We start from the raw sequence: 27,816 nt of genomic DNA on the forward strand, positions 1-27,816 counted from the left end.
TGCCTCTACATTCTTAGAAGATTAAGGAAATTCTGCACGTCTGCCATTACTCTCAACAACTTCTACCAGTGCACATTTGAAAGCAAAATGTAGAAGAAACCATTCCGCAGACAATGCTATAGTCTTGTCACTTTTCTCCCTCCCTCTAGATGCGTCACAGCATGGCATGGAAGCTGCTCTGTTCAAGATCTGATGAATCTGCAGAAGGTAGCCAGTGCAGTTCAGAACATCGTCCAAATATCCTTCCCCTCTATCTATGTTTCCTTCTGCCAAGGAAAGGTAGCCTACAAACTGAGGACCCATCATAACCCACACACATCCTCTTCTCTCATTGGGGAGAAGGCATAAAATTGTCAAATCATGCACAGGCTTAAGGACATTCTTCCCTACAGCCATCAGGCTCTCAAATGAACCCCACAACAATCCTCTTGTGCTTCGCTCATTTGTACCAATTGATTTTTTTCCACCATTAAATTTTTATACTCTAATTATACTCTTTCCCCTTTTACTTCATACAGCTGTATGCATGTTAGCATGACTTATCAAACTCCACATGAAGAATTCTTCTCTGGAGGAGTCACGTGATGGAGTAGTGGCTGGTAGGAGAATACCAGCCCTCTCCAGAAAAGAAGGAAAAAAAGTGAGGTAAAAACAAAGCCCCAGACACACAAATCACAACAAAGAAAAAATAAAGGTGAGGAAGAAATGGCAACAAAGAAAGAAAAGCCAAAAACAACGGGAAGAAGAAAGAAAGACAACGGAAGAGAAAGATGAAGGCCTTACCTGTACGAAAAAGCAGGGATGTGCCATAGAAAGAGGAGCCCACTCCCCGAGGTCATTGGAACCCCCACAGGGTCGCGACCCACCAAACGCAGGACTGCAAAGATGGCTCACGGAGCCAAACAGAGGTGCGCAATCACGCATGCGCATGACAAAGACAACACCGAAGGGACGGGGGACTAGCTGAGAAAGACCCGACAGCAGGGCTCCCAGCGGGAAGATACAGAAAATAATGGAAACGGGAGGGGTGAGAATGAAAAAAGGAAACCAGAGACACAACAGATAACCAGCCCAGAAGAAGAGGACCAACATCAAGGCACTGTTAAAAAAAATACCCAACAAACTGAGAGAAACAGCCCAACAAGAAAGTTAGAAGATACAAGGGAGAGAAGTAGAAGACATAAACCCTAGAGCAGATACAGAAGAAGAAGGAGAACATCAAGCTCTGCACAGGGAAATAGAAGATAAAGGGAGTGGACAGTAATTTTTAAAAATTTCAAGAATATATGGAAGCATTAAAAGAATGGCTGACACGAGAATTTAGTGAAATAAAAAGAATGAAAAGTACAGAAGAAAAAGTGAGTAGATGAGAGCTGGTCATAACAGAAAAAGGGAAAAGATTAGACAAGGTGGAAGAACGATAAATAGCCATAGAAATGGAAGTGGACGAATTAAAAAGGAAATTGGAAGAATCTGATAAAAAAAAGTTGAAGAAACACAGGAGTTGTTAGCTCAGAAGACGGATATAATGGAAAACTATAATAGGAGAAACAATATAAAGATAATGCGCCTTAAGGAAGATGAAGAAGGCAAAGATATGAAAGAATTTATTAAAAAATGGATCCCCAAGTTCCTGGGAATGCCAAAAATGCAGGAAGGAATGGAAATTGAAAGGGCTCACAGAACATTAGCCCCAAAACCAAGATCCATTTTAGTAAAATTCCTGAGATATACGGCAAGAGAAAATATATTGGAGAAGGCAATGAAAAAAAATGAGAAAAGACAAAAAGCCACTGGAATATAAAGGTCAAAAAAAAATTTTCTATCGAGACACAAATTTTGAGCTCCTGAAGAGGAAAGAGTTTAACGCAGCAAAATCGATCGCATGAAAGAAAGGCTATAAATTTATGTTAAGATATCCAGCGGTGCATAAAATAGTTATCCCGGGGCAGCAAAGCAGACTGTTCTTGGATCCGGAGAAAGCATAGAAATTTTCAAAACGCTTGCAAAATAGAAAGAAAGATGAAGAGATGTAACAAGAACAAAGAATGATGACATATTTCATATAAAGAAGAAAAATAATGTATAAGTAAGTACTAAGGAGGGGAAGAAAGGAAGTAGGGGGGAAATAAAGAGGGTGAGCTTTGTTATATGTGAAGATAAAAATCTTTTCTGGAGGGGGTTGGGTGGGAGAGAATAACAGTCATTGCGAAATCAGTTGACGCTTGCGAGCGGGTTCACAATCCAAATGGAGAGGGGAGTTGTGGTTGCCCGGCAAGGGACAAGGGGCAACTCAGAGAGGGGTTAGACATTTGGGGTTAAGGGAATTTTAGATGTGGGAATAGTAGAAATATTTTATGTTTTAGAAGTGTTGTTTTACAGTGTTTAAAAAAAAAGAAATGGATATGGGGGAAAGGTGGTGATGAGGAAGCGGAAATGAGAGGTAAACAAAGTATGAAATGGCCATGTTGAACTATATGACTATAAATATTAACGGAATACATAACCAAATCAAAAGGAAGAGGCTGTTAAATTTACCGAAGAAAGAAAAAATTGATATACCATTCGTGCAGGAAACACATCGAACTGAAGTGGAACACATGAAATTAAAGAGAGACTGGGTAGGACATGTAACGGCAGCATCATATAATTCAAAAGCCAGAGGAGTAGCTATATTAATCAATAAAAATGTACCAATCAAAATAGAGGAGGAAATAATGGATCCTTTTCTTTGGCTTGGCTTCGCGGACGAAGATTTATGGAGGGGGTAAATGTCCACGTCAGCTGCAGGCTCATTGGTGGCTGACAAGTCCGATGCGGGACAGGCAGACATGGTTGCAGCGGTTGCAGGGGAAAATTGGTTGGTTAGGGTTGGGTGTTGGGTTTTTCCTCCTTTGCCTTTTGTCAGTGAGGTGGGCTCTGCGGTCTTCTTCAAAGGAGGTTGCTGCCCGCCAAACTGTGAGGCGCCAAGATGCACGGTTTGAAGCGATATCAGCCCACTGGCGGTGGTCAATGTGGCAGGCACCAAAAGATTTCTTTAGGCAGTCCTTGTACCTTTTCTTTGGTGCACCTCTGTCACGGTGGCCAGTGGAGAGCTCGCCATATAACACGATCTTGGGAAGGCGATGGTCCTCCATTCTAGAGACGTGACCCACCCAGCGCAGCTGGATCTTCAGCAGCGTGCACTCGATGCTGTCGACCTCTGCCATCTCGAGTACTTCGACGTTAGGGATGAAAGCGCTCCAATGAATGTTGAGGATGGAGCGGAGACAACGCTGGTGGAAGCGTTCTAGGAGCCGTAGGTGATGCCGGTAGAGGACCCATGATTCGGAGCCGAACAGGAGTGTGGGTATGACAACGGCTCTGTATACGCTTATCTTTGTGAGGTTTTTCAGTTGGTTGTTTTTCCAGACTCTTTTGTGTAGTCTTCCAAAGGCGCTATTTGCCTTGGCGAGTCTGTTGTCTATCTCGTTGTCGATCCTTGTATCTGATGAAATGGTGCAGCCGAGATAGGTAAACTGGTTGACCGTTTTGAGTTTTGTGTGCCCGATGGAGATGTGGGGGGGCTGGTAGTCATGGTGGGGAGCTGGCTGATGGAGGACCTCAGTTTTCTTTAGGCTGACTTCCAGGTCAAACATTTTGGCAGTTTCCGCAAAACAGGACGTCAAGTGCTGAAGAGCTAGCTCTGAATGGGCAACGAAAGCGTCATCGTCTGCAAAGAGTAGTTCACAGACAAGTTTCTCTTGTGTCTTGGTGTGAGCTTGCAGGCGCCTCAGATTGAAGAGACTGCCATCCGTGCGGTACCGGATGTAAACAGCGTCTTCATTGTTGAGGTCTTTCATGGCTTGGTTCAGCATCATGCTGAAGAAGATTGAAAAGAGGATTGGTGCGAGAACACAGCCTTGCTTCACGCCATTGTTAATGGAGAAGGGTTAAGAGAGCTCATTGCTGTATCTGACCCGACCTTGTTGGTTTTCGTGCAGTTGGATAATCATGTTGAGGAACTTTGGGGGGCATCCGATGCGCTCTAGTATTTGCCAAAGCCCTTTCCTGCTCACGGTGTCAAAGGCTTTGGTGAGGTCAACAAAGGTGATGTAGAGTCCTTTGTTTTGTTAAAGTGTCAGATATATTCAAAATTTTGGAATTTGCTCAATGTATATTCACCTAATGAAGAGGATCAAAAATTTATGCAGATATCTTTTTGAAGATTGCAGATACGCAGAGGAATATACTGATAAGAGGGGACTTTAACCTTAATTTGGACTCAAAGATGGACAAAACTGGAAAAAAGACTAGCAGAAAGAACAAAGTAACCAAATTTATAGTTAAATCGATGCAGGAAATGCAACTTTTGGATATATAGAGGAGACAACACCTAAAGGAGAAGGAATACTCATATTATTCGGGTAGACATAAAACATACTCAAGGATAGACCTGTTCCTGTTGTCAGCCCACATCCAAGGGAGAGTTAGAAAAATGGAATATAACGCTAGATTGTTATCGGATCACTCACCCCGGTTATTAGCAATAGAGCTGGAGAACGTATAGATGGAGATTAAACTCCATGCTACTTAAAAGACAGGATTTTAGAGAATTCATTGAGCACCAAATTAAAATGTACTTTGAAATAAATACGGAATCAGTGAAAGATAAATTTATACTATGTGATGCAATGAAAGCTTTTATCAGAGGGCAGATAATAAGTTATGTAACTAAGATGAAGAAGGACTACAATCGGGAAATAGAACAGCTGGAAAGGGAAATAGCAAGTACAGAAAAAGAATTAGCAACAAGGGAAGATACAACAAAAAGAAGAGAATTGGTGGACAAAAAAATAAAATACGAAACACTACAAATGTACAAGATGGAGAAGAACATAATGAAGACAAAGCAGAAGCAGTATGAGCTAGGAGAAAAAACGCACAAAATATGAGCTTGGCAACTTAGACAGAACAAACTAAAAGAACGGTATTGGCATCAAGGAAAAAGGATAAACAAATGACATATAACCCAACGGAGATCAATGAAAACTTCAAGGAATTCTACGAGCAACTATATCGAACTGAGAACGAAGGAAAAGAAGACAAAATAGATGAGTTTCTAGCTACAATTGACCTACCGAAATTGCAAGAAGAGGAGCAAAATAAATTAATAAAATCATTTGAATAGAGGAAATACAGGATATATTAAAAAAACTACTGAACAATAAAACGCCGGGAGAGGATGGACTCCCAATAGAATTCTATAAAAGATTCAGACTTGTTAATTCCTCCTCTCCTGGAAGTAATGAACCAGATTGAAAAAACACAAAACATGCCAGATTCATGCTTCTTCTTTCTTCTTCTTTGGCTTGGCTTCGCGGACGAAGATTTATGGATGAGTAAAATGTCCACGTCACCTGCAGGCTCGTTTGTGGCTGACAAGTCCGATGCGGGACAGGCAGACACGGTTGCAGCGGTTGCAGGGGAAAATTGGTTGGTTGGGGTTGGGTGTTAGGTTTTTCCTCCTTTGTCTTTTGTCGGTGAGGTGGGCTCTGTGGTCTTCTTCAAAGGAGGTTGCTGCCCGCCGAACTGTGAGGCGCCAAGGTGCACGGTTTGAGGCAATATCATCCCACTGGCGGTGGTCAATGTGGCAGGCAAACAGCAATAATTACAGTAATACCAAAGACGGGGCAAGATCCACTAACACCAGCATCATATAGACCAATATCTCTACTTAACACAGATTATAAGATAACAGCTAAACTATTAGCAAACAGATTGGCCGACTGTGTACCAAAAATAGTAAAACTAGATCAAACTGGATTTATTATGAAAAGACAAACAACGGACAATATCTGTAAGTTCATTAACTTAATCCATGCAGTACAAGGAAACAAGACGCCAACAGTGGCAGTTGGCTTAGATGCAGAGAAAGCCTTTGACAGATTAGAATGGAATTATTTATTCAAAGTACTACAGAGGTTCAACCTACGAGAGAAATATATTAATTGGATTAAAGCATTATCTAAGGAACCATTGGCGAAGGTGACAGTAAATGGATATATATCAAACCAATTTAAATTAAGCAGGTCAACTAGGCAGGGATGTCCACTATCTCGCTCACTGTTCGCATTAGCTATAGAACCCTTGGCAGAACTGATAAGAACAGAAAATAAAATAAGAGAGAAGGAATATAAAATCAGTCTATTTGCAGATGACGTCATAGTATACTTAACAAAACCAGAATTATCAATAAAAGAATTACATAGCTAATGTTACCCCACTATTTAAAAAGGGGGGTAGAGAAAAAGCGGGGAATTATAGGCCGGTGAGCCTTACATCAGTAGTGGGCAAAATGATGGAATCCATTATTAAGGATGTAATAGCGACGCATATGACTAGCAGAGAAGGGATCGGACAGAGTCAACATGGATTTACAAAAGGTAAATCGTGCTTGACAAATCCATTGGAATTCTTTGAGATGGTGACAGGTAAAATAGATGGGGGAGAGCCAGTGGATGTGGTGTACCTGGACTTCCAAAAGGCCTTTGATAAGATCCCGCATAAACGACTGGCTTCCAAAATCAAGGCTCTGGGATTGGGGGAAAAGTATTGATGTGGATTGAGAACTGGCTGGCAGGTAGAAGACAGAGAGTTGGGATAAATGGCTCGTTTTCTGAGTGGCAGGTGGTGACCAGTGGGGTGCCACAGGGATCTGTACTGGGACCCCAGCTGTTCACAATTTACATTAATGATCTGGATGAGGGGATTGGATGTAATATCTCCAAATTAGCAGATGACACTAAGCTAGGAGGGGCCTAGGTATTCAACTAGATAATAACCTAGGCCATCTATACAAATTAAATTATCAGCCATTAATGAAGAAATTTCAAGACGACTTAGAACATTGGAAAGATTTACCACTAACACTGATAGGAAGGATAAATTGCATTAAAATAAATATCTTCCCAAGGATACAATACCTATCCCAATCGTTACCAATTCACCTAACAGAGAAATTATTCAAGGAGCTGAAGAAAATAATAAGGAAATTCTTATGAAAGGGGGGAAACAGAGGATAGCACTAGATAAATTAACAGAATGGTACAAAAGAATTATTATAGAGCAGCACAATTAAGATACCTATCAGATTTTTATTAAACAAGGGAAAAACGAGATTGGACCAGATTAGAGCTAGATAAAATAGGGGAGAAGGTACCTGAACATATACTATATGTGGGATGAAAAGCTGGTGCAACATAGGAATTCACCAGTACTGCACCATCTGCTCAACATTTGGAAGAAGATTCACGTAGAAAGGAATAAAACAAATTATCAACTACCAAAATTAATATTGATGCAAAATCAACTAATCCTTTTCACAATAGATAACCTTTCCTTTAGAGAATGGGAGAGAAAAGGGATCAAAAGAATAGAAAATTGTTTTTTGGGAAATGAATTATTATCTTTTGAACAAATGAAGTACAAATATGGTATAACTAACTCATGGTACAATGTTTGCATACCACCAACTTAAAACCTACTTGAAGGACAAATTGGGTAGCAGGCTGAGGTTACCAAAAGGAAGCAGTTTTGAATATGTGATTACAGACATAATGATAATTAAAAGATTTATAACAAACATGTACATCAAACTGCAAGAGAAAGAGAACGATGAAATAAGCTGTAAACCCAAACAAAAGTGAGAACAAGATCTAAACATAAAGAATGAAACATGGGAAAAGCTATGCTCCGGAACTATGAGAAATACAATAAATACGAGGTTACGCATGATACAATATAATTGGTTACACAGGCTATACACCACGCCCCAAAAGTTAAATAAATGGGACCCAACAGTATTAGATAGATGTTTTCGCTGTAAGAAGGAAACGGGAACAACAGTACATGCAATTTGTGCATGTGAGAAAGTGGAAAAGTTTTGGGAAGATCTAAATCAGGTATTAAATAAAATCACAAAAAGCAACATATCAAAAAGTCCAGAGATCTTTCTTCTAAGTAATATAAGAAGTAAAGAACTTGGACTCGATTTGGATGGAGCACAAAAAAGATTTATTATGATAGTCTTAGCTGTAGCAAAAAAAATGTATTATGTCAACCTGGAAATTAGAAGATAGTCTGAGAATACAGCAATGGTACAAAGAAATGAATAAATGTATTCCATTGGAAAAAATAACATATAGTTTAAGAAATAACATCACAGTATTCGAACAAATTTGGGAACTGTACATGGAATACAACAGAGAGGTCCTACCGTGGACCTCCACCACCTAAAATGACAGAATGAGAAGACAACAAAATGAACTGACCCAGTGTGTAAAAGTAGATGACACAATTTTCTTGTTTATTTTCATTGTGTGGCATCGTAGATGTTGAATGTTTAGTGGGTGGGGAGGAGGGGGGGAAAGGAGGGAGGGAGGAAAAAGGGGAGAAAATGACACTGTGTATATTCAAGAGGGAAATGTTTATGTGTATTTTGGTCAATATGGTTCATAGTGTGAAAATTTTTTTTTAAATTAAAAATAGAAAAAAATCTCTTCTCTGATATAATAAACTCAAATAAATGCCCACACATTTCCATTAAACTCTATCCCCTCAACCTCAAATGTGTATCCTCTAATATTTGACATTTTTACCCGGGAGAAAGATTCTAACCAACTTCTACCCCATCTATACTTCTCATAATTTTATAAATTTCTATCAGGTCTCCCCTCAGCAACCGACATTCCAGAGAAAGCAACTCAAGTTTATTCAACTTCTCCTAATAGCTCATACCTTCTAATTCAGCCAGTATCCTGGTAAACTGGAGGCATACAAGAAACTGCAGATAATGGAATTTGGAGCAAAAAACAATTTTAAATTTGACATACAGCATGATTACTGGCCCTTCCAGCCCACACCGCCCAATTACACCTACAACACCCATATGTTTTGAATGATGAGAGGAAACCGAAGTCCCTGGGGAAAACTCACACAGACACAGGGAGAATGTACAAACTCCTTGTAGACAGTGTGGGATTCGAACCCCGGTCCTAAGCGCTATAACAGCATTGCGCTAACCGCTATACTAACCGTGCAATATGTTGGAGGAACTCAGTGGATCAAGCAGAACAGCAGTGGAAGAAAACAAAATAATGAAGGGTTCTGACCTGAAAGTCAACATTATTTTTACCCACTGGGACAGTTCAGCTTGCTAGTTTTTAAATATTTTCCATATAACACTCGTCAAAAGCATATGCGATGTGCATCCTTCAAATCCACCCAGAATTGGTTTCTAATTCTATCATTCTTTCTTGAACTGGATTGAAGAGTTCCTGCATGACTTGATCAACACCAATTTCTAACTGTACAACTCTAACACAATTAACATCAATTCCAACAGCTGTAAAACAAATGTTGTTAACATTTTCTAAAACGTAATTACTCCCAATTACATATTACCTATTCTCATATGAAGTATGCCCAGTGATAAGCCTTCGTCTCCAGAATTAAACCCACTGAAAATGCTTCTTCAAATAAATTAACTTCTAGACAATGCACCTTCCAATTCATAAATGTTAATTCTCACTGAATAGGCACATCTGACTTGACCAAAAAGTGGAGTTGCTTTAAATTATACCAAATGTTCCATGCAGTAGACACTTGTGCAGAGTGTGCCATGTGGGGAACACTAATCTCTGCTGCTACACAGCTAACTCCATTTGAAGAAAATGTTGGACACCCTTTAGGGTCAATGGATCCTTCAGCTTCTGTTGCATGTCATTGAATTTCCTCACCCAGTTCCTTTTTCATGATCAATGTTAGAAAATCAGTACCACTATTCAGTTTATTGAGAATTACTCAAGTGCAACAAGAAGTTTGAAATAAAAGGAGGGAGATCATTGTTTCTTGCCTTCTGATGTTTGTTAATTAACTTATGCTTGTGACTTACACAATATACAAGGATTTACCAACCATAAACGCCAGCAAATGCAATGTCAGCCGACATTGTATAAAACACCTTCATGTTGCTGAAATACTTTTACCAAGAATAAGGAACAACTTTTCAGTATTAATCCATATAGAGTACCTGCAATACTATTTTTTTTTAAAAAACAGAAAACATACCTGGTCAGATTTTGAAGGACTGCACAGATCAATTGACAGAGATCCTCAAGGACATGTTCAACACCTCAGTGCAGCAGTCCATCGTTCCCTCAGGGTTCAAGACAGCTACATCATCCCAGTGCTCAAGAGAGCGACAATAACAGGCCTCAATGACTACCGCTCTGTGGCACTGACCTCTACCATTATGAAATGCTTCGAGGGTCTGGTGATGGAATGCATTAAAGCACACCTCCCAGTAGACTTTGAACCATTTCAATTCCCCTATAGAAGAAACCATTCCGCAGACAATGCTATAGTCTTGTCACTTTTCTCCCTCCTGGCCATCCTGGAGAGCAACACCTCACACACCAGGTTGCTCCTCATTGATTTCAGTGTGGCATTTAGTAGGATCATTCCCCAGAGGCTGGTGAAGAAGCTGTCCTCACTGGGACTCAACTCCCCTCTCAATAATTGGATCCTCAACTTCCTAATGGAAAAACTATAGGTAGGAAAACATCGAGCACCGTCGCGCTGAGGACTGGCGCACCCCAGGTCGGTGTGCTCAGCCAATTCCAGTTCACGCCACTGACCCACGACTGCATCACCAACAGTGTCATCAAGTTTGCAGATGACAGAACAGTAGTTGGCCTCATTAGCAACAATGGTGAGTTGCACGACAGGGAAGAGGTGGAAAATCTTGTGAAATAGAGCAAGAGTAACCACCTGAGTCTCAATGTGGACAAGATTAAGGAGATGATCTTGAGATTCAGAAGGATGAGGAAAGACCATCCTCCACTACATAGCCAGAACTCTGTAATAAAAAGTGGAGAGCACCAAGTTCCTTGGAGTTCACTTAACTAGTGACCTATCGTGGATGCTAAACATTTCACTTGTCAGGAAGGCATAAAGCGACTACACTTCCTGAGAAGACTAAAGCGGGCAAGGCTACCAGCCACCAATATGTCAACCTTCTATAGGAGCTGTATCGAGAGTGTCCTGGCTAGTAGCATCACAGTGTGGTATGGTTACTGCAGGCAAATGGATCGGAGGACAATTCACAGGACCACAAGAGTGGCAGAGAGGATTACTGGAGTCTCCTTTCCCCCCCCCCACCAACGTCATCTTCCAGGATTGTTGTCTGAAAAGGGAGGATCCCTTCCACCTTGCAGACAGCCTCTTTCAGCTCCCATCGTGGAAGAAATACAGGAGTATCAGAACCAGTACCACCAGACTGAACAACAGTTTCTTCCCACGGGCAGTGAGAAGCTGAACAAACAAAGGACCTGCTCACACTAACCCATCTGAGACTCTCATTTGTACAAAACAATATTTATTTATTGTATAGATAAAATACTTGTCCTGCATATGTATTGTTCCTCTGTATGTGTGTTACGTCTGGTTCTGTGTCTGTGTGTTTCGCAACAAGGACTGGAAAACGCTGTTTTGTCGGATTGTACTTGCACAATAGGCAACAATAAACTTGACTTGAAAACACTATTATTTTGTGTCATAAAACAATTGCATACATTTAAATGCAGAACTGAAGGGCAAGATCCATTTTCTAAGCAAGTTCTCCCTCCCTTCTGACCTATCTCCTGGAGAAGCAATCTCATCCAAGATGTTGGACATGGCTAAATTGGGCAAATTAAATATTACTGTCTGTCACTAGTCCACTTGAGTATTGAAATGCTTATTTAATATTTTCTTTTCTTGAGGCAAACATATGTTTGCCTCAAGATGACACCAAAGCCATCCCTAAATTTCTGCATGGTTAACATATTTCACAACTGTGGGTTTCTGTCTAAATTTCTAAAAGATGTGCATGCTTTTATTGAAAAAGGAAATTATTTTAGGTGTAATCTTACTTTTTGGTCCATGAGACCAATAAATTAAATATCTTGAACCTTCTCTCACAATGTTGCTTTGACAGTAAATAATGATGACGACCAGTAGTTTCATCCTAGCTTAAAAAAAGGCCTTGTTATAACCATAATCTTGGGTTGTTACCAAGGTACATGTACAAGTCCTTGATTGAGACGTCTGCACATAATGAAGAATTTCATTGTCGAGTAGGAGACTGAAAGAAAGTCCACCTTTCCCATGTCAATGAGTGGTAGGATCACGACCTTACCAATTACAATTTAAATTAGCAACAAAATCACAAGTACTCGAAAATTAACATTATAGATTGAGGTCCAGCAAAGTAAGCTCCTCTCTGTATATCTCTCAGATAGCCAACAAGAGTTATTGGGTGTCCATAGTGCCTGATCTGCTCTGAAATCTACTGCAATTTGCAGCATCTACACTGAAGAACAGCAGAACTATCCTGCTGGACCATCAATGGCTCAAATAACCAAGGGCCCACCTGCTGAGGGCCAAGAACCGACAGTCATCATTCACTGAATGGAGCATTTTGAAGTGGTCCTCAAATGAGACTGAGAGGTGGCTGGCAGAGTGGGTGGGCAATCAAATGCAGCTGGTATGCAGTGATGGAAGAAAAGAATAACTGTTGTTGGAGAGCTTTGTCCTGGATAAGCTTCTTGAGAACTACTGCTGCACTCGTGCAAACAAGTGCAGAGAATTCCATCATGTCCTGATATGTCTTGAATATAATGGAAAGGCCATGGGGCATCAGGAGGCAAGTTCATTTGTAACAGGTACCAAGCCCTGACCTGCTTTTGCAACAATAGTATGCGGCTGATGCAGTTAAGATTCTAGTCAATGGAGAAGACCCCCAAATATTGACAGTGGGACTTGGTGACTGCCACGCTACTTCACAGGGATTTGTTTCTCCTCAGATGGTAATTTCATGGCAAGGATTTCATGCAATTGAAGAGGATCCTTTTAAAGTTCGATTCATTCTCAATTCAGAGTTGGAGGTGAATCTCTGTTAATTTTCACTGCTCCAGGATTTCTTTAATAATATATACAGATGGGTAATTTGGTCTAACAAACCTTTCAGCCATTATTAAGTGCATGGCTTATTTATTTTTGCAATATGCCTCACCCTTCAGCATATTTATTTTGTTTCCTAAAACTATTATTTTCCAAAAAAGAAACAGGCTTACAATCAACCATCAACTATTGAGATAAGTGTCCCACATTCGTTCCACAATCTGAACAAAGAAGTGATTTCCAACTTGACTTCTTAAAGACACGTCTCCATTTTTTAATCTGTTTCCTAGTATTGGCTCCCAGAAGCAGCAGCTGCAATTTCTCTCTTTCTCTCTGATTAATTTCCTTTCATAGCTTGAAAACTTTGATCAATTATTTCTGACCATTCTAAGTTCCAGGAACTTACTTTGTAGGTCTGTATAATTCAACTACAGAACTCAGAACTGCATTCAATCTAGGTTTCCAAGAGACCTATACTATCAAAGGTCTTGGAGACTGTGAAAATTAAATATGCATAATAGATTGAGTGAGTGAGTGAGTGGGTGGGTGGGTGGGTGGGTGGGTGAGTGACTTTTTAAGATGCACAGAACTGCTCACAGTGCTCCAGGTGTTGCCTAACCTAGGCTTTCTGCAGCTGTGTCAACCCCTTTTATACCAATTCTTTCGATGTTATTTTTGTAACTTTTTGCACCTGTCTTCCTTTTTTTTTACACACGAAGTCCCTTGCTTCTACAACTTCACAATTACAAGCTACAAAGCGGATAATCTCCATTTTGCTTAAAGTGAAGTCCATTTGCCACTCTTTTCCCCCAATCAATTAACATATTAATGCTACCATCCACACAGTTTAAAGCCTTTACTATTTTTGTTTCAGTGCTAGACTTTGCTATCCTATCCTCTCGCAAGCTTGAGTTCTAAAACAGATAATTGCAGGGCTCCATTAGAAACAACTTGCCTGTTATCAAAAGAGACTGGGATAAGGTCTGATATAGTGAATCATACAAGGTTAATGAAATGTTCATGGCACTCTGTAGTCATCAAAAACCTTTTTCAAAATCAATCTTATACCCTAGGTTACTGCAAAAAAACAAAAATTCAGAGAATAAAGTTTGACATAATCACAAAGAGACTTTTCTTTTAACTAATTAGGTAAAAACGTGTCTTGCCCTTATGTAGCCCAGGACGAAATTTGATTGAATATTTATTCCACTCCTTATGCAACAGCAGATGGGATTTTTCAGTAAACCACAGTACATTTCTAAGAGATTTCAGTTTAACCCCCACTCTCATTGCACCATATCAGGTCGAGAAAAGCAGAGTTTCCCTTCCACTTTACACTATCTCAAACCACAACTTAATTCAGACACTCCAACCCCAAGCTTAGCCTTACCCAGGTGGCACAGTTGGCGTAGCGGTTGGCGCAACACCTCTGTAGCACCAGTGAAGGGTTCAAATCCCATGCTATCTGTCAGGAGTTGGTGGGTTCTCCCAGTGTCTGTATGGGTTTTCCCGGGAGCTCCAGTTTCCTCCCACCATTTGAAAAGTGCCAGGTGTAAGTGGGCCTGTTACTATTTTGTATGTCTAATTTTTTTTTTAATTAAAAATTTAATTTCCAATGTAAACTGGGATACTGTTGAGACAGGTAAACCATTTGATTAATCAAAACAATCTAATAGAAACCAACTGACGTTAATTTAAACACAATTCTTGCTCTTGTTCTATTCGCTGAAATAAATAACATCAATCATCTTACCTTGCACAGAACAGTTTGAATGACAATAATTATCTTTGGTTCTGAATAATGTGTATAGAGAGTAAGAGCACCTGAGTGGATGCATCTGAATCAGGCCTAGCAGCAGAAACCTACCCTGTCAAAAGGAATGCTGTACTTCTTCAATATCGAGGGTGATATGAGAGTCATTTTATGGCGCAGAAAGGCATCACATCCTTGTGAGCTGCCTGGAAAGAAACCTGCAGAGTTAAAAAAAACCAAGATTTTAGCCATCTTTTACAATACAACATCAAACTGCCCTACTCTGTCAGAGCTAGCTTTTCTCTACAAACAGTAAGAATCTGCAATAAAAATACAATACTGAAGAAACTCAGCAGGTCAAATAGTTTACCTTGTAGAGCAAAGATAAATAACCAGCGTTTCGGGCTTGGGGCCTTCATCAAAACGTTGGCAGGAGCCCAAACAAATGTTTTTGGGAGGGGGGGTTGGGGGAGGATGGAGGGAACGGTTAAGGAGAGGAACACTTCAATCACTGTGTCTGCAGATTTTACATTTTACTTCAGTAAGAATCTGCAGATTTTCCTTGAGTATAATAAACAAAACAATGTAAATAGTTCCTTTCCCTCTTTCACCCAAAGTAATTGAAGGCACATGGCTGCAAGCTTGAAGTTTAAACCTTAATGCAGGGCATGGAGAAAATATTTTTCCAGAGTTTATGGCCTGAGAACAGACAAGAAATTCTTGGACGATTTTAATATTCTCTAAACCAGGGGTCTCCAAAGTAGTCGATGGGGTCAATGAATGCCAGAGGGGTGGCCAACCTCTTGTGAGAGCTGCCCTTGGTGGCTGCTACGTTATATTTGGCTTCTGCCTCTTAATAAGTAGAGAATGAAGGACTGGTGGAGCGGAAAGGTATGTGTCAAAACGCAGCTGCCACCACCGCCACCTCACCCTTTACAGCGCCGCCATCGGGGTAGATCATCGAAAAGGTTTGGGGGGCCCTGCTCTAAATCATGCATTCACTACCCTGTCAAAATCAATTCCAGGCAAACTAAAGATTTTTTTTTTCTTTTCCACTTCTACTCATTCAAGCACAGAATGGAAAAGAATAAAATGATCTTTGGATCACAAAACAAGTGCAGAAAGGTTTTTGAAACAGATACTCAAGGAGTTTCTGATGAACACAAGTCAGTTAATGATGGAATGGCAAGCAATGGTGCTATGGAGTGCCAAGCCACAGAGTGAGACAGGCACCTGTTTAGAGAAGAGCAGGCAACATCACTAAGTTCCTTGAAGGGAATGAAAACTCAGGCAGTTACCACTGTTTCATTCTATAACTGATTACCAATGATGTCACAACATAACATGACACGACTTTCACCTTATCCATCTTGTCAGCAGGAACACTTCAACTCTGATCAATTCTGTTAGTGCAAAAGGAGATTTAATGACAATGGGCATAACCACTAACAAAAACAGTGTTGCCAATTTAAACTATATATTTATCTCAATCACTCTAGTCAGAATGAATGAAGTTCAACACCTTAGCAGCAGAAATCTTTCATTAATTTATTCTGATATAAAATTAATAAAGAAAGGTGCAAAATATAATATTAATAAAAAAGTGGGGGGGGAAAACAGTGCAGAGAAAGGGTATAGAGAAAAAATAACAAGGACAAATAAACAATCTCACACATCAACATGTCTCAAATCATTTTTGCTGTCTTTGGGTAGGTTTCCAAATATAGTGGATGATGAATGTGTGAAAAATCACCTGTCAGTTAATTCTTCATCACAAGACCAACTCAACTTCAACCATATTTTGAAGGGAGCCAAAAATCAGGCCACATTATTGCAATCAGATATATTCTCTATAGCTTATATTCAGCAACTTGTGTTATTTAAAGTTGTTATAAAACTGCAAGGCTTTGAAAATAATGTGGACTTCACACTATGCAAAATAAATCTTGGGCTGAATCAAGTTGATTGTGGCAACTTAGCATTCAGCTTCTACCACAGAAATAAATCCGAGAAATGTGTGGACACATTGAACAACACGAATGTGCTAAAGCGATGGTCATCACCACGTGGCACGTTGCTGAACTCCACGTGAAGTCCAGCAGCAGTCCATCGTGCTCGGATTCTACATCATTACTCTGGGAACCTTGCCTCAACCATCCTATGCAATCTGCATTGGAATAGAGACAACGATATGAATACGGGTCCCCAGCATTGTGAGTTAAATGTGAAACACCAAGTGTAATTGGATTAGATACTTTTAGTTATTGTAATTTTTTAATTATTTTAAGTAAATCTAAAAGTTGTTAAGTGGTTTTTATTGAAGCATTTTCATACTTTTTCATTCCTTTTGAGTTATGAGAGACTTAAAAACCATTGCAGACTCTAGCAGGATACAAGAAGAGGGCATCAGCAGTGCAGCTGTTCACAGCTGAGGCTTTGCTTACCTCTTGGGTGTTTTGCAGATGCAGAAGAGACTGCTCATTGGCATGCTCAATACAACCCACGCCAGTGCAGACAGGGTAATGAGTGTCTAGCCATATGGAGCTTCATTCTGCCTCATAAAAATAAATAATTCTAACTGTAACAGAATTGTGTTTTTAACCTTTAGTCATTATATATATTTCTTAGTAAAGGGATTCTGAGGGTGGACAGAAACATAGACTCCACAAACCCTTACACACAGAAACCATTTTTAAAGTCAAAATGTGTGCTATTGCATTGTTGGCTAAAGCTGGTAAACAGCCATAAAAACTAAAGATTACATCAATGACAATACTTATATTTGTACAAGCAGAAAATTTTTGAGATGGAGAATTCACATGCCCACTGACAAATAGACATCTATATAACACACCAGCTTTGAAAGGGCAGAAAATAAAAAGAATAAAATTTGGCCAGAATTCACTTCTATTCAGTGTGAATTCTCTAACTTTGAAATCTATGGGGCCCTTGTGAATCCGTGTGGATGAAGAAAGCACCTGCGTGGCTTCTGAACCAATCAGATTGAACTGCTGTTGCCAAACCTTTTAAGTATCTGGCCAGGAAATGCCAGTTAGAAAACAAAGCTTCTTCAAATCTGGTTCAGAAACAAAATAGGGGAAAGTAAGTTTGCTCAACAAAAACTCTATAAACAATTAAAACCTGAAAGAATGAGTTGTAACAACTGTTCTGTGGTAAATAAAATTTAGTACATTGAACAGGTTATCGATATTTTTTTTTAAAAGTTGATGCTAGAAAGCTGAAATAAGCATAGAAATTCTGGAACATTTAGTTGGTCCAGCAGCTCATGTCGAGAGAAGCAGAATTGATGTTTAGTGCATTAATTACATTGAAATGTTTATTTGATTTTAAAATAACTATCAATGTCAAATCTGAATTTTAACCAAGGTTCATTATGATTGAATAGGTAGCCAAAGAGTGAAGCCAGATTTTTGGTCACCTTTATCAGAATTTCATCTCAGTTATCAACATTCAGATTTTTGCATTCATCATTACATCTGCAATGACTTGAAGTTGCTCAGCGAGTGCATTATAAATAGATGCTGCATTTTATATAACAATAAATGAAGCAAAGAGTTCCACCAGTTAGTTAATGTAGAAGTTAATGCATTTAAAATAAATGAAATGCACCAAAGGGATGTTATTTTGGATGACACCAGGTCTTTTTTTGGCAGTTTAAAGAAATCATTCAAAACAAATTATAAAAATTACAGGGAACATCACAATTCTTCATGCTTAACTTTTGACATGGGGAGTGTATAGATTCAATCATGGAAGGAACATTAGCTAGTGTTATAGAGATAATGGCAACAAAAGTCCAATAAATTGACTTCTGAAAACATGGGTCAAAGGGTAACCAAATAACAATGGAAGAATCGGTTCCATTTCTTTCCTTCCATAATTAATTGTGCAACCTGCAGAATAAAAGTGCACAGTATCACAAATGAAACATTAAGTCTAAGGTTTAATGAACTGAGTTATTTTGTAATAGTTTCCTCAAATAATATCAACAGTTATTTCCAGTCTCCTATTTTAATATTTACTATTTGAATTTTCAGGACTGCATCGAATTTAGGATTTAAATAACAAGTCATGCTAGTATTACCATAGTTTAAACATCTGCTACAATGAGATGAAGAGATAAGAGTTTATGATCATTATATTTAGATCCACAGACATTCTCACTTGCTGCGGCTACTATCAACAAAATTAATTACCACATAGAAACAAATAATACAAAAGTAGATAATAAGAAATAAATATTCATAAGTTGCAGTTGGTGCAAGAAAAATGTGATGTTACAATAGTGCATTCAAATCTTTGGTGGTCTGGAGTAGTTTCTGGTTAGGAATAGTATGGGAGGTTAAAGAATTTCATGCTGTTGGGGAAAAAAACTGTTCTTGGACATAAAGGAGTTTCTGTCTGAGGGTAACAGCAAGAATTGTGCATGACCATAGTGATTAGGATCCTTTATGACATTGACTGCTTTCTTGAAACAGATCGCAACATCAAGGCTTTAAATATTTATCAATATTTAATACTAACAACTATCTCCTCCCTTGCCAGTTGTCACTGTAACAAATTCGTGGGGCTAAATCTTGACCATTTCAGTAATTCAAATGGAAATTCCTTGACCAATTTTTGTGGAATGAAATAGAAAGAATATTCCATAACAAAATTACATAATCTTTGTAAACTACCACTGTCCTCTGAGAAATAGTATTGTTTCTTAGGTGGTTCCAGGACTGGGCTCAATAATGTTTATTGGGACTGCAATATTGGGTAAAAAAAAATTCGCTGAAAAAATTAACCATAATTACTGCCCGTGTGGCCATTCACACTGGGTGCCTTTTTAGACCGCAAGTACCTGAGCAACAAATTCTTACGGTACGATTTACACTGCAGACTTCCTCCAAATACTTGTAGGGGTCCTGCAGGATAAATCACAGTGCAGGAATTGACTCAAAATTCCTGCACATTCCTTTTTAGACTGCCCATGTAGCGGCAAGCTTCTTTGATTATGCCGTTCATACCTGCAGTCTAAAAACAATAATTCCCAAGTCAGGACAGTAGCCAACTTAAAAGGGAAAATACAATTATCTAGAGAATATGAAATTTCCAGATCCCTCAAATGTGCGATGTAAATAAGTCCATTCCAAGGAAGATTGAAGCAAATTAGAAATTGAATTCTCAAGGATTAAACAGATTATAAAGTTCTGTATCTCTACATTCCTGTCATTAAAGTAATTTAACTCCCTCAGTAAGTGAAATCAAAAGATACAAATACTGTAAATGCCAAGCTTGACCACAAATGATTCCACTTCAAGGTATTTCAACACAACGGCAACAATAAATCTGCATCAATTTTTGTACATTAGCATAGTCAGAGCTCAAGATCATGAAAATGGTTTTTAAATGAATTCCAACACAAGTCAGGAATCTTTTCTTTGGCTTGGCTTCGCGGACGAAGATTTATGGAGGGGGTAAATGTCAGGAATACACTTCCAGTAACAAATTAGAATGATTTGATTCTGATGAAGGGCACTATTTGTACACAATTTACACTCTTTTGCATTGCTTTTTTAATATCTTTACTGCCACATAGCTGCCTTTTACCACTTGCTTATACATTTCTTTTTAATGCCACTGGTAATCTGTTTAAACACCCTGTTATACAGCCCCCTCCCTATTGAATGTTGAGTACAAATAATATGGTATGTAATTATTTTGCTGTCATGCATAATGTTTTACCAGGTCACTATTCAAAACAATTGAAGCTTTGTTATTAACATTTTGCATTAATAAAAGAAAATTAGAAAATCAAAACCTTGACTTTATAGTTAATAACAGTGTTAATTTCATTTACAATGTAAAAGTTAAGAAAGTAAGCTGTCAACTGCATTATCTAACTAATTCAATGCTGTCCTCACAAGCTAGTTTCTACATAGAGCTTTGAGTTAAAATAATTAGAACTGAGAACAGAAGAATATCTTCAGAATCTCAGGTTTCTTCCAATTACATTTATAGCCATTGTTTTCAATCCAAGATCTGTGTATTTCAGATAAAACTTGAAAAATGTTCAAATAGACAAATAGCAAAATCTTTTCTATTAGAAAGATTATTTCGACAAGGATGTCCATTATCACCATTTTTATTTGCATTAGCTACAGAACCTTGGGTGGAAACATTTAGAAGAGATAATTAATTAAAGGTCTTGAAGAACATATAACATAACAATTTACAGCACGGAAACAGGCCATTAGGCCCTTCTAGTCCGCACCGAACCAAACACCCCTCTCTAGTCCCACCTCCCTGCACAATGCCCATAACCCTCCATCTTCTTCTCATCCATATACCTGTCCAACCTTTTCTTAAATAATACAATTGACTCCGCCGCCACTATTTCTCCCGGAAGCTCATTCCACACGTCTACCACTCTCTGAGTAAAGAAGTTCCCCCCTCATGTTACCTCTAAACCTCTGCCCTTTAATTCTTAACTCATGTCCTCTTGTTTTAATCTTTCCTCCTCTTAACGGAAATAGTCTATCCACATCCACTCTGTCTATCCCTTTCATAATCTTAAATACTTCTATCAAATCCCCTCTCAACCTTCTACGCTCCAAAGAATAAAGACCTAATCTGTCCAATCTCTCCCTATACTCTAGATGCTTAAACCCAGGTAACATTCTGGTAAACCTTCTCTGCACTCTCTCCACTCTGTTTATATCCTTCCTATAATTAGGCGACCAGAACTGCACACAGAACTCCAAATTAGGCCGCACCAACGTCTTATACAGTCTCAACATCACCTCCCAACTCCTATATTCCATGCAATGATTGATAAAGGCCAGCATACTAAAAGCCTTCTTCACCACCCTATTCACGTGAGTTTCTACCTTCAGGGAACGATGTACCGTTACTCCTAAATCTTTCTGCTCTTCTGTATTCCTCAATGCTCTCCCATTTACCACGTATGTCCTGTTCTGATTCTTCTTACCAAAATGAAGCACCTCACACTTATCAGCATTAAATTCCATCTGCCATTTTTCAGCCCACTTTTCTAAACAGCCCAAATCCCTCTGCAATCCTTGAAAACCTTCTTCATTATCCACTATTCCACCTATCTTAGTATCGTCTGCATATTTACTAATCCAACTTACCACCCCATCATCTAGATCTTTAATGTATATAACGAACAACAATGGGCCCAATACAGATCCTTGAGGCACACCACTGGTCACTGGCCTCCAATCTGACAGACAATTTTCCACTACCACTCTCTGGCCTCTCCCTTTCAGCCAATGTTCAATCCATTTGACTATCTTAAAATTTATAGCTAAAGACTGCACCTTCCTAACTAACCTTCCATGTGGTACCTTATCGAAGGCCTTACTGAAGTCCACTTAGACAACATCCACTGCGCTACCCTCATCCACATTCCTAGTCACCTCTTCAAAAAATTCAATCAGATTGGTCAAACATGACCTTCCTCCCACAAATCCATGTTGAGTGCTCCTCAGTTTATTTGTGGATGATGTTATAGGGATAATTTAACAAAACCAGAAATGCCATTGAATAAGTTAAATGTAAGATTAGCAGAATATGGGTTAGTATCTGGTTATAAAGGTAATGTTGATAAAAGTGAAATGATACCTATGGTTGACATGGACTATGCGCCAAGTAAAAAAATAACCAAGTTTAAATGGCAAAAAGAAGCAATTAAATATTTGGGAATAGAAATTGATTGAAATTTAGACAATTTATTTAAACTAAATTATTTACCACTATTAAAAAAGATAGGATGATTTAAAAAGATGGAAAGATTTAGCAAGAAGAAGTATGGTCAAGATTATGTCAAGAGAGTGTTACAAATACAATTAATGCTAGATATCAAATGGTTCAATATAATTTTTTACATCAATTATATTACACTCCATATAAATTAAATGGACTTAATTCAAATTATTTTGATAAATGTTTTCAATGTAATAAGGTAATAGGGACTTTTTTTTACATTCGGTTTGGCCCTGTTTAAAAGTGGAGGGTGATTGGAAGAACTTTAGTACATTATTTGGACAAATTATGAAGATTAAATAAAAAAAATCTGGGAATATTTGTGCTTGGTTATATATATATATATATATATATATATATATATGAAGGAGATACAAAACTGAAGTTGGAAAAATATCAAACAAAGTTTTTGAGCATACCAATAGTGATAGAAAAAAATGTGTCAATAACATGGAAAAAATGTGTCAATAACGTGGAAAAAATGTGTCAATAACGTGGAAAAAATGTGTCAATAACGTGGAAAAAATGTGTCAATAACGTGGAAAAAATGTGTCAATATCGTGGAAAACAGAATTTTGTAACGATAGATGGAACATTGAAATGCAAAATTGTACACCATGATAAAAGATTACTTATAGTTTAAGGAATCAGATTGGGAAATTTTGTAAGATTTGGGAACCTTATATGGATTTCTTTAATAGGAGTCCATCCATATCCTCCACCTCAACCGCTCCTCTCAATTATTAGAAAATATTTAGAAAATGAAATAACTAATGGTAAGAAAATATGGATAATAATATACATATAGACTTGTTTTCTTTTTTCATTCTTTTTGGGTGGTAGACGGGAGGAGAGGTGGGGGATAAAATGTATAAAATGTTTTGTATCATTTTGTATTATGTTGTTATAATGTATTATCTATATAAATTGAGTAAATGTTTGTATTGTTCCGAGGCCAGAGGACTCCAAAACCCAGCAGCAATAGAAATACACCAAGACAAATGGTTACTCAAACAAAAGTTGCTTTTAATTATCTTTCAACATGAAATCAGGATTAAACTTTAACTTACTACTATTAACAACCCCCTTCCAAGTACACATTTATGTAATGTGTGTGTAGGTTCAGAAAAGTTCTTTGATTCACAGTTCAATCTCACTCCTCCAAGTTCACTGGTATCAGGCAATTCTTAGACTGTGCACAGAATTTAACATTTATGAATTTCACCAAGCTTTAGTGCTTTGAAGGTAAATGGTTACTGCTCAGGAAGGTTCTTGTCGGTTTTCAGAGAGAGATTTGTTGCTCGTTGGATACAAACTGATTCCTTCCGATCAGCCACTTCAGTGACTCGCTGGAGAAACTTGCCCTTTCAGGGTTTTCCAGATGATAATCTTTTTCTTTTGTGTCACTGCAGAGTTCTTTTTTGTTTCCCTTATTTCAAGGGAAACATTAGCAGCCAGCCAGATCCTCTTAAGGACTATAAGGGCTTTGAACAGGCTGAACTAAGAACTCACAACCCATCATGCCAGCTTGTCCTGTTCCAGTCCCAGCTGCTGCTGCTGAACTGTAGAAATGTAGAACTGAATTCTCTCTCACACACTCAGAGGAAAACAACATGACCTTCCTAGAACAGCAAACTGCCTCCGACAAACTGAGGCACTGGATCCGATCTTCTGAGTCCGTTCATCTGTTGCTTTCCAAAGCAATAATCTGTTACTCCACAGCATGTCCAATTAACACCTACTTGTGAAATCTCTATAGGCATTCTTAAAAGTTTTTTTCAAAGGCACACAGAGCCTGGACTGTCTGGCTTGAGCAGAGCTTTGGCATTTTAAAAGAGATCCATGTTGTGAAGTGTTTGTATCTGTGTGTGACCTACCAAAAAACCCCACAATTTATCTCCTTTAAAACATATCTATATACAATATAAAGTATACCAATCTGTCAGTATTGATGCAAATGATAAATAAAATTTTCAGAAACTTGAAAGATCTTATATACATTGACCCTTTCATGATTTCAGAACATATTTTCCAACTAAATACAGTATTCTAGTGTAGCCTTATCCATAAGACTGCATGTCTTAAGGTAATGCTCACATTCATTAATAATAATCTTTCTACACAAGATGAGCTTTAGAATGCACATGCTAGGTTGCACACACAAATGTATTGGCCAATGAATTTTAATGAGGCATTTTTGGGTTCATGATGCAAAACTATAAACTGTTATTACTTAAAAAAGGCATTAATTTGACATTTCTCCCATGTTAATACTGTGCAATTAAACTGCTTACTTTAACTGATTTGAGAAAGGACACACATAAATGAGTTCACTATTTCTTTATTGATACATTCCTTTATCATTTCTAATATTTTTAAACAGTGTGTGATTTAAATGTGGTGTTAAAAGATCCAAGTAGTCAGTATCGATTTGATATGAAAGAAGTGGGCGAAAGAACAAAAAAGTGGGGCCAGCTCAGCGCTCCCCCATTCAAAACAGCAGGCCACGTCAAGAAATACTTCAGAGGCATATCTGACTATGATAGAGGGGGACAAGTTGGGAATTAGTTGTGGTTACAACAGAGGCTGAAGTGGCAGAGGTTTAGTTGAGAGGTGACAGCAACCATCAAGTCTTTCTGGGGGCCACATTGAGCCAAGGCAGCAGTGGTAAAGTCAAAAGGTGACAGCACTGGAGAAGTCAGTAACCATGTTGGGCTTGACTGTCGAATGCTTTCTGCCAGGGCACAGGCACCAATGGCTTCTGGGAAACAGGACCAAGGGTTGAGGAGATACGACGGTTGTTGGCCTCCAGCACCGAAGGCTTCGGGGAAAATCTGGACCAGGGATCACGGAGATGTGATGGAGAGCAGGTGGCTGGATAAAGGGCTTCAAGCTCAGCCACATCAGAAATGGAGTCATGATCCACTGCCACTCACAACATCTTAAGGGATTTTATTTCCTTTTTTTTGCAGAATGGCACTAGAAGATAGTGAGTCTTTGCAAGCCTTTCAGTGCTATACAAAAGAGAGCTCTTCACTGTGTCTCAGTACACATAATGAGGATAATAAATCTGTCAGCTGCTATTATATTCATAGAATTCCATTTTTACTCAACTTTTGTGTATCACTGTTGGTAAATAGAAAATATTTCTATCTTGCAAGATACCTTGAAGGGGGGGCTCAGGCCCAAAACAGTGGTTACTTATCTTTCCTCCTAGGAATGTTGCCAGACCTGCTGAGTTCCTCCAACATCATGACAGGAAAAACAAGAGTTTTCATACAGGTAATGCATTTAGTCATATAAAAATATCAAACTTTTCAAACATTACAGCTTGAAGTCCTAGTACCAAGGAAATAACCAATCATTACCATCTTCAAATTTCCCGGAGATTTTATTTCCTGCTCCCTTAATTACCACAGTTTATTTGCTGATCGTCATGCTTGTTTACCTTTTGCCAGCCGTTCCAGCCTTTTCCCATGTTCTGGAGGTATTGCATACCTACAGCAAATTGAAACATAATCAAATTAATCAATGATGTACATTTTTAATATAATTTGTGGTTCAATAGGTTCTGATGATGACATCTTAACTTTTCAAGCAGATATGGGGCATATGATCACACCCCTGAACAACAATTCAGGTAAATTTAACTATGTTTTACCAAACTGCTGCGCAAAGCTGAGCTCGTGGAACTTCCCTCTTACAATTTTTTGAGACCAAATGTAAAGATGTTCAAGGCTTGATAATTTATGTACAGAGAATTGTTAAGAATCCAATTGATAAAAGCACCTCATCCTTAAGGAATGGAAAATCCATGCACATATTTTATTGCAAGTTATAGCACAGTAACAGGCCCTTCTGGCCCATTGCCCAAATAAATCAATTAATCTACAAACCCTGTAGGTTTTTGGAGGGTGGGAGGAAACTGGAGAACCCAGAAGAAACCCAAGAAGGTCACGGGGAGAACATACATCTGTTTACAGAGCAGAGAACGTCAGATTTGAACCCAGGTCGGTGGCATTTTGCTAACCACTACATTCACTATGCCATTTTTGTAGAAAGGAAATGTACACTATAATATGGAGACACAAAAGACTGCAGATAATGTGAAGCAAAAAAATTGCAAGAGAAACTCAGCAGAACAGATAATATTTGTGGAGGCAGATAAATTTCATACATTTCGGGTCAAGACCCTGGAGCATGATCTCGACCGAAAGTGCTGACTATCCGTCTGCCTCCACAGATGCTGCCTGACCTGCTGACTCCCTCTAGCAGCTTGTGTTTTGCTGTACATTACAACATGTGGCTTGCAAAGTGCTGCCATAAATCTTCAAGAATCTCCATTACTGATAGGTTGTTACATTTGTATACTTTTAACATAGCATTTAAATTGAAAAGGTCTTGGCTTGCACAGGAGAGATAGTAAACATCTCCACTTGCAAAGTTGAATTATAAAGGCACTACTCAAGACAGTACCCCACCTACTCATATTCAATACTTACAGGAGGTAAAGGCTTTCCTAAGTTTAGAAAAAAAATTAGATACAACGTTAAAGATCTAAAAATGAATTTTTACAAGACGTGGGGCCCGTTCATGGAATATTACCATAATTTAATGAAATAGAGTGACTAGATGTTCCCGAACAGTGCTGTCTGGCTTCCAAATGTCATCTTTCATTTCCTAAGTATTTTAGATAGACAAGCAAACCATATATAGAGGGAGGGGCTTGATTAATACGGTTTTTTTTCTTTTTTTCTCTCTTTTCTTTTGAGATATTTTGTAAAAGAGGTTTGTTCGAGAGGAGTACACAATTTTCATATGTATTATTTGAGTATTATTGGAGAAGTACAAATTGTCTGTCTTTTTTAATCTTTCAATCTGTATATTGGATCAATATCTGTGTATTTTTATATTAATATTTTAAAAAGAAAGAAAAGAACAAATCACTTGAGTTGATCACTGAACTTTAATTCTTGCTTGTAGCTGTCACAGAGTCACTACATAATGTATTAGTTTCACAAATGCAAAAAAGGATGAAAGTTGCACAGCACATTTCATGTGGATTTGACAATCACCCTTCAATTTAAATCCTGCCTGTAGTGTCACTTCACTCTTAAATGATTCCATTCTTTAACAACTTCCATCAACCAGTCAGATACTAATATTTGCTAATCTTGAAGAAAACGAATGCTAAAAATATAATTTTCAAAACATAAGAATTGTTATGATAAAGTCAGCATTTACCTGAACAACTTCAAACAACACAACTAGCTTGAACAGAGGAT

The 27,816-nt window shown here is 38.4% G+C and overlaps 1 protein-coding gene across 4 annotated transcripts in view; it reads right to left on the reverse strand.

Moving 5' to 3' along the window:
- Nucleotides 1-27,816, reverse strand: part of LOC138759023 (lysine-specific demethylase 4B-like) — a 445,720-nt gene that overhangs the window by 294,914 nt on the left and 122,990 nt on the right. For 3 of the 4 annotated variants that reach the window (XR_011354593.1, XM_069928806.1, XM_069928805.1), the window contains 2 exons: nucleotides 25,980-26,029; nucleotides 14,852-14,955 (listed from right to left, as the gene is read on the reverse strand). Coding sequence is in view for 2 of the 4 variants with exons in the window: in XM_069928806.1 (XP_069784907.1) it covers nucleotides 14,852-14,955; nucleotides 25,980-26,029 (154 nt within the window). In the remaining 2 variants the exon portion in view is untranslated. Of the gene's footprint in view, nucleotides 1-14,851; nucleotides 14,956-25,979; nucleotides 26,030-27,816 lie in introns of those variants that run through there. The other variant, XR_011354594.1, reaches the window with a different exon arrangement.

This window comes from Narcine bancroftii, chromosome 3, assembly GCF_036971445.1.
Source record: "Narcine bancroftii isolate sNarBan1 chromosome 3, sNarBan1.hap1, whole genome shotgun sequence".
NCBI lineage: Eukaryota > Metazoa > Chordata > Chondrichthyes > Torpediniformes > Narcinidae > Narcine > Narcine bancroftii.